The sequence below is a fragment of the Vulpes vulpes genome, chromosome 14 (assembly GCF_048418805.1).
Source record: "Vulpes vulpes isolate BD-2025 chromosome 14, VulVul3, whole genome shotgun sequence".
Taxonomy (NCBI): Eukaryota; Metazoa; Chordata; class Mammalia; order Carnivora; family Canidae; genus Vulpes; species Vulpes vulpes.
The window spans coordinates 20,274,973-20,288,154 of NC_132793.1; the positions used below are offsets into that span (position 1 = coordinate 20,274,973).

The 13,182-nt window shown below is 42.2% G+C and overlaps 1 protein-coding gene across 2 annotated transcripts in view; it reads right to left on the reverse strand.

Moving 5' to 3' along the window:
- Positions 1-13,182, reverse strand: part of DHX35 (DEAH-box helicase 35) — a 65,999-nt gene that overhangs the window by 11,424 nt on the left and 41,393 nt on the right. For both annotated transcript variants that reach the window (XM_026009665.2, XM_072735858.1), the window contains 6 exons: positions 12,603-12,727; positions 9,816-9,870; positions 6,708-6,803; positions 4,941-5,035; positions 2,699-2,776; positions 1,207-1,336 (listed from right to left, as the gene is read on the reverse strand). In XM_026009665.2, the coding sequence (XP_025865450.2) occupies positions 1,207-1,336; positions 2,699-2,776; positions 4,941-5,035; positions 6,708-6,803; positions 9,816-9,870; positions 12,603-12,727 (579 nt within the window). The remainder of the gene's footprint in view (positions 1-1,206; positions 1,337-2,698; positions 2,777-4,940; positions 5,036-6,707; positions 6,804-9,815; positions 9,871-12,602; positions 12,728-13,182) is intronic.

The following is a 13,182-nucleotide window of genomic DNA, read 5'->3' on the forward strand; positions in this document are numbered from 1 at the left end:
CTACTACATCTGCCACCTCTGTGTACCTCACGTATGGAAGGGTCTACTCTAACTTGGAAGAGAACCTATGATCTCACACTGTAACACTCTATCTACATGAATCCCTCCCTTCACTGTCCTCAGAATCAGAACCATGTCTTCACCATTTTGTAATCGCTTGCCCTTAGGACAGAGACAAAAATAAGGGTGAAATGGCAGGAATGAAACTGCCTGAGTTCAAGTTCTGATTCCACTACACACACACTATGTGACCTTTAGCAAGTTCTTCTTTGCCTCTTCACCCACTGATCCCATCTATAAACTGGATACAAGTGGCACATATCACTGGATTAGGGTGAGCATTAAATGAACTCACACATGGAAACACTGGCACACTGCAGGCCTACTTTAGGCGTTAATGGGGTGCTAGCAAGTACTCAGGGCATAGAGGGTGGCAGGGCACCTGGCACGCAGCAGGCACTCATGGGGCAATGGCTGAGTGAATGAGCAGATGGGTCACCTCCTCAAAAGCACAGGCTATGAGCCACATAGAACTGGCTCAGCTGAATCAGCTGTGTTGTCCTCAACTCCACTGAATTTCTCCCTAGGATTTTACAACTCATCTGTAAAATGAGGACAGTATCACCTACATCTCACAGAGTGGGCAATTAAGTGAGGGAATATTTGTAGAACCCCTGCCATGATGTCCTCAATTAATGGTGGCAATAGTCACTGCCAGAAGCCAGAGACCCTGTCTTATACAGCACTCCTCCTGTCTTACCCCAGGGACTGTTGAGGCTTAACACACAGACTTGATTAGTAATGTCTGCATTTGAAAATAAAACACACTTTATTTGGAATAGCCATAAATCCTGTCCTTTTACAAAAGTAGTATGTCTTGCAAAGTCTACATGGGGAAATTAGCTATGTAATATGCAATAATGTAAATGTTAATAATCCTGATGTCTTGTCAGGGCTTGTAAATTTTTTTTTTTTTTTTTTTTTTTTTTTTACTAAGAACAGCCCTCAGAAATAAAAATGGACCTCCATAGAAAACACATGCTACTTTTACATGCTCAGCTTTTCACCAGCACGGGCAATTCTGTGTGAGCCCGGCGTAGGTACAGAGCACACTGTGTGGACTCCCACAGCCCTGCACGGACCGTCGAGGAATGCAAGTGAACAGCACAGGATGCAGCATCACCAGGTGTGGTGGTTTGCTCTTACCTTCACTTGATTTCTTGGGCACTTGGAATTTGACAAGAAGCTTCTTCAATTGCTCTCGCACTGTTGCAGCTCTAATGAGACCCTTGTAATTCAGGAAATGTTCTTGACACCATTGAGAGTTTTTATTGTGCTACAGGGCAACCGAGACAGAGGGGGAGTGAGAAAAATGCAGACAAGTTTTCAACCGTGGCTACACTGCCAGGCAGTTTCCTCTTTCTCCCCTTTGGTTACTCAGTGGGGAAGATCTTCCCATCTTAACAAGCCCCTTCCTGCCCCATCTCCCTAGACAGATGCTGACCCTCATGCATACCATCTGCTCTTCCATCTCACTCCCTGCGCCAAAGGGCAAAGGAGAACTTACTGACAAGCAGAGTTGTTTTCAATCTGAAATACCCAACTGACTGGCAAGTCATCAGTAAGAACCACTTCCCTGTGGGTCTTGGTAAATTAACTTTGTAAATCAACTTTCTTTGAGTTCACCATTCTGTGAGACTACAGGTGAGCATGACACTTGCCAATTTAGAAATAATTCACAAATTATTATTATTTAATCCCCAAAGTATGCTTTGTCTATCAACAGTGCTTAATTTTATCCTACATTCTTAAGTGGATCATTATGTCTTAAATTACTGCTGTGGGGATGTACCTCTGAAATTCTAAGCCAGACAGGAAGGCATTTTAAATAAGAAAATGTAATTCACAGAAGATTCTCCAAGAAGGCAACTATCCACTAACACGGTGTAAACATGTGTCTGCCTTCCAGCAGCAGAGCAAGCTTCAGATTAAAGATAGAATGCTGCACTTACGCAAATGAATTTTAACTGCTGTAACTCATAGTCCATGTTCTCAGTAAGAGATCAGGTTTTACTGAAAACTGTTCAATAACTGAAATAAACTCCCTTAGATCTCTGGTGAAACAAAAATTTAGTATTTCTCCTCTTCTAAGACAATATTTAAGGAACGAATACAAGATACTGAAATCTGAAGTATCTAATTTCCCCCTCCCACTCTTTCTGCTATATAAGAGGTTTCTTATGGTTTTCATCATTTTTAAAGCTCTCTGAAATTTTCAGCATTTTTAGTGAGAATTTTAAGCCTTATCATTTGCTTAGTTTTACAAAATGTTAAGAATATAAAAAAATCAACACTGCATTTAGCTAAATATGGGTAGGGCATGTGAGCAGATGCAGGTCCTCACTGCACAGCCCTCTCACAGCCAGGTCCCTGGCCAAGCCGTCAGCACACTGCCAGCAGGCCAAGTCTCCAGGTAGGGGACCGTCAGGAGTAACTCCTGTGTCCTTCCAGGCAAAATCATACCACAGACTCAGGCAGCCCCTCCACCCCCCATCCCAACCCCAGTGGGTTAGAAGTACTGGCAATAATCTAATGGGAAACTACAGAGGTCTCTCGGCCATTCCTTTATAAACTGAATTTCTGGAATCCTCACACCTCGAGTGACTGAATGGGCCTTTCGAGGGCTAACTGTGCTTACTTTGATAAATGCTTCATACACATTGAGCATAGTGAGATGATCACCCTCCTCCACAGCAAATTTGCGGTGTACTCGAATCTGGAAAGAATAAAACAACATTTATTCTCACAGCCGACTCCTGTGAGCCTCTGGTACAGGGAGGTAACATTACACGGAATGGCTTGTGGCTTGCAGAGTCACAGACACCTGCTCTGTACCAGTTCCAGCTCCACCATTTTCTAAAAACCTCAGATTGGTAATGTACCCTTTCTCAGCCTCAACTTCCTTATCTATAAAATCAGGATATTAAACCTATCAAGACTGCTGCAGGACTAAGATGATTCACTGTAATACCGGCCAGAGATACAAGAGAATGTTACTGTCCTTGTGTCTTCCCTCCTCTATCCTCTATCCAGTCAATACCATCTCTCTCAGAAGAACCGCCCCCCACCCCACCCCACCAGCCCCAGCTCCCAGGAGAACATAAGGTTCCGAGAGGACAGGGGGCCAGCTATCTGGCACATGGTAGACACTGTAGTCGGAAGCTACCACCAGCCACACAATCCTCTCAGATCTCGTCCCTCCATTTTCCCTTCTGTATGATCCTGGGCAATACCACCCTGTTCCAGTGAGGTGTTTGGTTTTTTTCTGTTTTTTTTTTTTTTAAGTTTTTATTTACTCATGAGAGACAGAGAGAGAGGCAGAGACACAGGCAGAGGGAGAAGCAGTCTCCATGCAGGGAGCCTGACGTGGGATTTGATCCCAGGTCTCCAGGATCACGCCCTGGGCCGAAGGCAGGTGCTAAACCGCTGAGCCACCCGGGCTGCCCGTTCTAGTGAGTTTAAGGAACAGCACACATGATAAGCACAGAAGCACACAAATATACTTAGTATCTCTAGAATTCTCTCCTTGTATCAAATACCACATAATTAACCAGCCTACCTACCCACCTTCCTGCCTTCCATTCATTTCTTCGTTAACAGGTGTTTCCTGTGCATTAGAGGCCAGGCTATTCTAAGCATTTGGGATGTAACAGTGAATAAACAGTGGTGGAGGCAAAAACCAAACAAGCCACATATACGGTACAGCAGGTAGCAGAAGTGCTAGAGGAAAGCAAAGGAGGGGAGAGGCTGGACCATGGAGGGGACATGCTGCAGTTCCAGGCAGTGGGTGGGACTTCAGGTTCCTCATATTGAAAATGAGTCGGCCTGTGCTGAGGGAGGACCATCAGGACTAATAGAGAAGCAAACGCAGGGCACCTGGGTGGCTCAGTGGTTGAGCATCTGCCTTTGGCTCAAGCTGTGATCCTGGGATTCTGGGATCAAGTCTCACATCGGGCTCCCCACAGGGAGTCTGTTTCTCCCTCTGCCTATGTCTCTGCCATTCTCTGTATGTCTCTCATGAATAAATATTTTAAAAATAAATTTAAAAAAAAAAACAACCACCAAAAAACAGTGGAAAAAATGGACATACTCACCAGGGACAGAAGCAGGAAGATATATCTATCAAGTTATGACTCTGAGGGCAGAGGACAACTACCCCTAAGAAAGTCTCACCCCCAACCACACATCCCAGTTCAGCTCCTACATGTGCAAGGCTGCCACTCTCTACTCTTCCTATGACAACCAGCCCTGACCTCACACTTGCCTGCCTCTGTCAGCACACCTTACATCCAGGGTGTGTTTCATAGCCTGATTTCTCCACACACCCCTCCCATACTCTCACCCCCGCCCCACCCCCTGCAATCACGCCATTAGTGGTCTCTGGTGCCAGGGCCTCAGGTGGCCATCTCTTGGCTTGGAGTACCCCTCTACCACCACCACCACCAAAATTAACCTGCTGTGCCCAGGCAAGACTCTTTATGCCATGAGGGTGCCACCCAGGTCTCTTCCCAGAGGCACCTGAAGGCCTGTTTCCCTTATGAGGAAGTGAAGAGGGCATGGTTAAGACTGGGGGCTCTGGACTGTGCAACGCAATTGCCCCAAGGCTGGGCCATCACAAATGAGTTACCTAACATTTCTGTGCCTTCATCTCTAAAAATGATGAGAATAGTGTTTACCTCCCAAGTTTATGGTGAAGACACAAGGGAACACGAGGCACATAAAACGTCTGGCATAGTGTCCAGAACACAACAAACATGCAGAATGCAAGTGGATTCCATTCGCACAGCCCTGTCATTGGTGGTTCCCAGACAGTTTCAACAAGGAGAGCCCACAGTGAAAGAGACTGGTATGAACGGCTTGGGGGAAAAGGCTAGACCTACCGCCTGAGACTTCTGATTTGCGGGGACCACAAAGATATTCTGGATTTGCATCATAGCTGCAATGCTTAGAATTTCCTGAGAACAGCCAAAATTTCCTATAAAACAAAGAGCATGTTTGATTTCAAACATGTATTGTCAACGAGGAGTGAAAGACATTTTGTTATTTTCCTTACACCATACTACAAACGAAGGTCATGTATTTATACACAGTTTGTTCAAGTTCATCATATATGAACACTTTATCCTGCTGTAATGTCCATATGTGGCCCAGATGAACAGAGGCCCAGGAGGACTCTGAGAAAGGAGATGCTATTGCACTCAGCAGTTGGGACATCGAGGACTCTCGCTGTGTACCACGGTGGGGGGTTGTGTCCCTTCTGCGGTCTCTCTCCTCCTGGACCCCTCTCTGGGGTGGCCTCCCTCTCAGCAGGGTTCACCTGACCTAGCAAGTCCAAGACGCACCCAGACCAGAGAAGCACTCTGCAGACAGTGGCTGCTCATACCTGGCACAAGGGCATGGGCGCTTCAGGGCACTGGACAGTGAGCAAACTGCACTGCCCATCCTCCTTCCCATAGTTTCCTGCCTCCTGGCTGATATGCTCACCCAGCCCCAAAGTTAAGAGTCCTGTTTCTCAATGTAAGCCTAAGGTCATCTGGGTGTTTAAAGCTGACTCTAATCATACTTAGTCTGAAGTACAGCTCTGTAAACTGCTAGTGAATATAAAAGCCGAAAACAAGAAAAAAAATTCTCATTTCCTTTCCTGGTAGGAGTGGTGAGGGGGGGGGGGACACATAAACTATACTCTATGATTCTGACTCAACCTTTAACTCGTAAACTTTCACCCCTTACTCATCTCCTCACAAACATCTGAAGGTGTCAGGGAAGGTGGAATTCCTGGGTGCTGGTGGCAGGAATACAAAGCACTGTGGCCTCTGTGGAAAACAGAATGAGGAGTCCTCAAAAAATTAAACACAGAATTATTTGATGATCCAGCAAATAAGCGAAAGCCAGTACTCCAACAAATGCTTGTATGCCAATGCTCACAGCAAGCTTATTCACAATACTTGGCAGGTGGAAGCAACGCCAAGTGTCCATCAGCAGATGGGCAGTACGTACACACAGCAAAATACTATTCAGCCTTTAAAAAGGGCATTCTGACATATGCTACAACATGAATGAACCTCAGAAGACAGTATGTCAAGTGAAATCAATCTGTCACAAAAGAACAAATATTGCAGGATTCTGCTAAAGGGAGGTTCCCAGAATCATCAAATTCATGGGGACAGAGTAAGAGGATGGCTGCAGGGCTTGGGGGTAAGAGGGAATGGGGAGAGTTGGTGTTTAATGGGGACAGAGTTTCAGTCTGAAAAGATGAAAAGTTCTGGAAATGGAGTGATAAGGGCTGAACGACAATGTGAGTGTACTTAATGCCTCAGAACTGTACAGTTGAAAATGGTAAAATTTCATATATTTTTTACCATAATTAAAATAAATAAAAAATAAAGAACTTCCCAGTTTCAAAAAAACAAAAACAAAAACAAAACAAAAAAAAAAACAAATCAGGCATCAGTTCTAGTTCCCCAGGAAACAAACAAAAAGTGTTTAATGGTGACTGACACAGAATCTCCAGTTAACAACATGCCCCAAATCAGACAGCATTAGCTCTTTCACTGCTCAGAATATATCGTGCCCCCTTCCCTAGGGTACACAAAATTCAAGAAGTAATCCTCTGACAGAATCTACGAGAACTGTTGGTCTCCACATACCTGATTCGAGCAGCATTTTTGCAAACATGGGATTCAAAGGAAACTCTGCAACTCTCATGCCAAGTGGTTCAGTTAAGCGACAGTCTTTGTCCAGACCTGCCGTAAGAACAACAAAAATCAGAAGGCATGAACCAAAGTGTTGGAAGATAGACAGTTATCAGGAGGATAAACGATGATGTGCGTTAGAAAAGTTGTCCAAAAAGATGAATCATGCTACCAAACTCAATCTTACATCAGAATGCTATTAAATTAAAAGAAGAAAAGACCGCCTCTGAGCTTCTGAATACCCAATTTTGAAAAACTGATACTTCTAATAGCTTCTATTTAAGAACTTCATTCCAAGGAAATGGCCCTGCAGCCTCCTCTCACTCCCCATTCCCCTCACACAGCCCAGACACAGCTCCTTCCAAGCACAGATGTTCCAGAATGGTATCCCATACCCTCTGATCCTCTCACACTATGAGAGCAATTACAAGGCCAGGGACTGGGAATCTAAATGTTTGCCCAGATCTCTCTTGGATGCCAACACCAGAACCATTCATCCAACTACCTCCTGGGCAATTTACTGAACAGGGCAGAATCCAATTCCCCACATCTTTCCTTGCCTCTTCACCACTAACCAATATCCAGGTATGGGATTCCCAAGATGCTGACTACTACTTTATTGCCATTCAGACTATTCCCAAGATATGCCATTAAAAAAACATGCTGCAGAGCTCAGAGTAAGACAGGAAAGGTAATTTTCTCTTCTGTTCCCATATAATCATCTCTTGAAAGGTGATAATTCAGCTTGTAACTATAAATTAAGTCAGGTGCCTTAATTCCTCTGCCTTTTCCAGCTTACTTAGGGCAGTGAAGAATTAGAAAATATTTTAACTTTCATTCTGTTGGATTAGAGGCAAATCAATCCAAATGAAAAACTCTGGGCAGCCCTGGTAGCTTAGCAGTTTAGCGCCGCCTTCAGCGTGGGGCCAGATCCTGGAGACCAGGGATCCAGTCCCACGTCAGGCTCCCTGCATGGAGCCTGCTTCTCCCTCTCCTGTGTCTCTGCCTCTCTCCCTCCCTCTCTCTGTCTCATGAATAAATAAAATCTTTAAAAAAAAAAAAGAAAAGAAAAGAAAAGAAAAACTTCTAAGTAGTCAATGTTCTCCCCTACTCATTACAAACTATTCCATGAAACTTTCCTTTCAGGGTCCTACTACATGCTTAAGAACAGGGACAGGAACCTATTTTGGCACACATGCACTCCGGGCTGACTTGACACAGACTCACCTAAAGGCCTTTTAATCACTGATGATCCAATTACATCAGTAATTGGCTATTCTTTTGCAGGGAAGTATCACAAATGTAATGAATGAAAATGGACCCCATACAAAAAAAATTTACTCAAAAATGGATCACGGACTTACTAAATATAAGGGCTGAAACTATAAAAACTTTTCAAAGAAAACCTAAGAGAGATCTCCATAGAGAGGTTGGGCAATGGTTTCTTAGACAAGACACCAAAAGCACAAGCAACAGAATACATATACTGAACTATGTGAAAACTTAAAACTTTTGTACTACAAACAATTATCATCAAGAAAGGTGAAAAGCCAACCCACAGAATGGAAGAAGTATTCACAAATCACAGATCTGAAAAGAAACTTACACCCAGAACACATAAAGAACTCTTCCAACTCAGTAATAAAAGAGACAGTACCCTCAAGTAAAAATGAGCAAAGGATTTGAACAGACATTTCTCCAAAGAAGATTTATGAGTGGCCAATACACATGAAAAAGTGTCTAACATTACTAGTCATTAGAGAAATGCAAATCAAATCCATGAGATACCACTTCATTTCCTCTAGGATGCTTATTAATGCAGAAGACAGATAACAACTTGCTATCATCTGAAGCAAGGGGAACCCTCATACACTGCTGGTAGGAATGTCCACCAAGAATTAGCACAAAAATGTTTACAGCAGCTTTATTTAGCCAAAAAGGGTAAACAACCCCAATATCCATCAATTGCTCAATGGATAAGGATAATATGTGGCATATCTCATCCAAGCAATGCTTTATTAGTCAGCAATAAAAAGGAATGAGTATCAACACACGCTATAACACGGATGACTCTTGAAAACATCGTGCTGAATGAAAGAAGCCAATTGCAAAAGACCACAGATTATATGATCCTGTTTACGTGAAATGTCCAAAACAGGCAAGTCTACAAAGAAAGAGATTAGGTCAGTAGTTGCCTGGGGTTGGGAAGAAGGGAAAGGGAGTGGGGAGTGAGCACCCATGGGTACAGGATTTCTTTTCTTAGGTGATAAAACTGTTTTAAACATTCTAAACATGGGGTGAATACATTAAAAACCACTGAACTATACACTTTAAATGGGTAAACTATATGGTATGTGAATTATGCCTCAACAAAAATGTTAAGAACAAAACAATCTCAAAGGACAAAACCTCTATCTAAACTTACCACCAAAAAAAATAAATAAATAAACTTACCACCAAACCAGACATTCTGTTCACTTGGGGCAACATCTGCAGCAAAGATAAGTACTTCCTAAACAGATGAATTCAGACTATAGTTCTCTCTTTCTTAAAGTAAAAACTACATTTTTAAACAAGAGACTAGAGGTTCCTTTATAGCTTGGTGTTTCCTTGCCCCAAAGAATTCCATAGGCTGGTCATTGACCCAATTCTTCACAGGAAACTCCAGGAATGGAATGAGGGGGGAAACAGGGAGAAAACACTGAGCCAGAAATTTCGGGATGGGGTGGAGGGACTGAGAAAAAGGCCTAGAGAGGTAACATTTGACATACTCTTAGGGAATCTTCTAGATATCTTTCAGGAGTGTGGCTCCAGTGATGATTATTAATAGCTCCTGATGTCCCAACATGCTTTATGAATTCACTGTCATAACTGGACTTCATGTACTATTAATCTAATTATGGTCCCATCTTTTTATTTTGATAAAGCTTAAGAGTTGTTAAGAGCATCATACATATGCAGAGAACCAGTCCCATCTCTGAAGATACTAAGAGCCCTAACGTGAATACAATCTAACCAATACCATCTAATAAGTAGATCAGAGAACACGTAAGACAGGCATACCTCCCAGAGCATAGAGTAACTCCAACGCTTGAACCATCGACTGGGCTGGAGGGGGCTGTAAAAACATAAAAATCCTCCTAGATTAATTTCCTCAGATAACAGACATAAAATGTGACTATTGCCCAAATCCACTCTCCCCTCTTATGTGCCCCATAGCTCCCAGCCTCCATGCTTGAACTCACATTGGTGCCCCAAATGCCCTTCCTCTCCTTCTCAGCATCCATAGTACTACTTGGTCTTCAATCACAGCTTGATTTAAACACTGCCCCTTGGAGCCTTCCCTCATGCTCCCCTCCACCAGAAATGATGGGTCCCTTCTTTGAACAACCTCCCTGTTTTCCTACACTCTCATCAGACACTTCTGATTTTTTTCCTTCACAGTCTCAATCTTCCATTGCAGCAGCCCTGGTGGGACCTCTCAGATCCCAGTGCCAGGCCTTGCCCATAGAGGGCAAATGACATACACAGGATCTGAATTTCTGAAAATAGAGAACACTAGGCAATCTGAAGTTAAGCAAAGCTGCTATCATGACCTTCAGTCTGATTCTCTGGATCTAAATCACATTCCCAGTATTTTCACCCAAACACACAGTATTTCTCTCTGGCCTCATCTGATTTGGGACCATATGCAAACATTATGTTTGAACATAGTTGGAAGGACTGTATATGTCTAATTCAGTTTGTTTTTCCGCATGGTTTTCTGTTTTCACTGTTTTGTTTAATTTTGTTTTGTTTACCCAGAGAAAGTTCACAGTGATTACTTGGGATAGCTGCATAATATTCCAATAAGGTCATAATCCATAAAATGCACAACTGTCTTCCTCCTGGGTAACTGAGTTGTTTTCTGTTCTTTGCTACTATAACTAACACTGCTAAATAAACAAAATTATATGTGCCCTGTGATTTCAACTATAAAAAGATAAAAATAAAAATACCACAGTTTTGGGAGAAAATAACCAGAAGGGAATATATGAAAATGAATTTGTATGTATTTTCCTCATACTTCAGTTGTCCAAAAGTTTATGATTTCATTATTCCATTTCAAAATTTAATATACAATGATACTATAAACATGATCATATATGTAAGTTTTCTTCTTCTTTCAAATTATTTTTTCAGGAGAAATTTCCCTGAGAAGAAATATCAGGCATTTCTACAGTTCATAAAATAATGTCAGAAAGCCCTCCAGGACTAAAGTGGAGTATGAAACTGCTTTCCCAAACTGTCGGCTTTGGACTTTCTCATTTTACTGCCTGTTTGATCACTTAACTAATGTGAAGTGGTACCTAACACCTATTTCAATCTGTACTTACTTCTCTTCTAGAGGAGCCAAACATTCAAATGTCTCTTTTGTGCTGCTTCCTTTCCTTTAGCTCTTTTTTCAGTGGATATTTGATTTATTCCAAATGATGCTTGAAAAGCTCTGCAGTTCTCAAGATGCTGATATGTCATTTTTGCCATTACATGTTTTCTTTCATCTTAGATGGGAGGATTTTCTTAAAGCTTTTAATTTGCATATATTACTTATCTTCTCTGTAATTTCTTGCATACACCAATAATCAAAGAGGGTATTTTTTTCCATACTTATGATAAATACACAGTTGTTTTCTTTGGGAGAGAGACTGATATTTTCTATTCCTTCATTCACCTAGTTCATCATGACATATATAATATTAGGGACTTTACTATCTGAGCATCCAGGCTTGTCATACCACATAACAATACAGTTGGGACAGAACAAGAGTTAACCTTCAAATCATAAAAATTCAGGAAGAAAATATGACTGAATGTTTACTAACTGACCAAGATGGAGGAAAGTGCTTTATAAGGACAGAAATAACAAGAAATCACAAACAGAAAGATTTTACTGTGGAAATATTTATAATGTCTGCACATTTAAAAAAACAAATTTAAAAAAACCAGTAAAATACAAACAACTAGAAAAACCAGTTGCAAGAAATACTACAGACAAAGGTTAATGTCTTTAATAATTAAAGGGCTCTTAAAAATCACAATAAATGCTAATTCTAACAGATAAAGGGCTTAACAATTCAGAAGAAATATAAAGTGGACAATAAATGGAGTTTTTTAAAAGTCTTTGGAGAAATCAAACAATAAGGGACAGATATTTTTCCCTTCCTGCCTTTCTCCCTCCTGACATCAATCAAATTAGCAAAACTCTAAAAGAAAATAACATGGCATGACACACACACAGTGAGACAGGCAGCACGCACTGCTGGAGCTTACACTGGTAAAGCAATCTGGCCACACATCAAGGATGTACAAAATGACTATAGCTCTTTGACCCTATAACTCCACTCCCGGAAACCTGCTCCCAGGAAATGAGCAGAAAGGAGATCAGCCACGAGGACATCCCCCACAGCTCTACCAAAGCCCTCCTGGCTCCCCTACCTGTGATATTCCCTCAGGTAGGCACCTATGCACACTTGCTATCCTGGATCCCCCCACCCTCCTAACCTGGTGAAATCCTACCTGGATTTCAAGTCTCACTTTGCACAAGACTGACTGGGCTGGAGGCCCCTCCTCTGTCTCTCAGAGCACTGGGCCCATGCACAGCAATTACCCACTTACTTGTCACCCCCCAGCAGACAAGAACAGGAATTGTATCTCCCCTGTCGGGCTCTACTCCCCCATACCCTGCACAGGGCCTGGTGCTGAGTGGGTACATGACACACGAACTAAGGGCGGGTGGAGAGGGGGATGATGTGCTTCATCTAACGTCCTGACATTTGCCCACGGGCATTCCAGACAGAAGGTAGGACTTACCGACATGAAGTGGAACCTGAGGACATTGTCGATCCCTAGTGCTTTCAGCTGTAGGATGACAGGTGCCAAATTGCTACGCTGCATCTCAGGAACAGTGCATTGAGGCAGCTTGTCAAAGGCTTCCTCTGAGGATAAGAAATCAGAACTGTTTGGGGTCAAATGCCACAATCAAACACAATCATTATGCCCAACGGACAGTTTTCCTTCTCTAATGAGAGGCTCTAAGACTCTAAAATCAGATGCATATGACATCACAACACAAAGTTGTTTCATATTTAGAAAAGACCATTCTATTTAAAAAGTATCTTAGCAGTTTATATCTTTATAAATAATGTATCTTTATAAAAATCTGTTCTCTTACTTTAGAATGCTTTTTTAACATGCTTTTTGTCAGCAAAACATGAAATCAAAGAAAGAAGTATGTGCTGGACCAATACTGGCACCCAGGCACCACTACCCCTGCCTGGGGTTGCACTAAGTCTAGAAGGCAAGAACTGCACATACAAATAAAGAACAATCTCAAAGTAAATCACCAAAATGGTAACCAGAACATAACAAATGACCAAATCATACAAAGAGC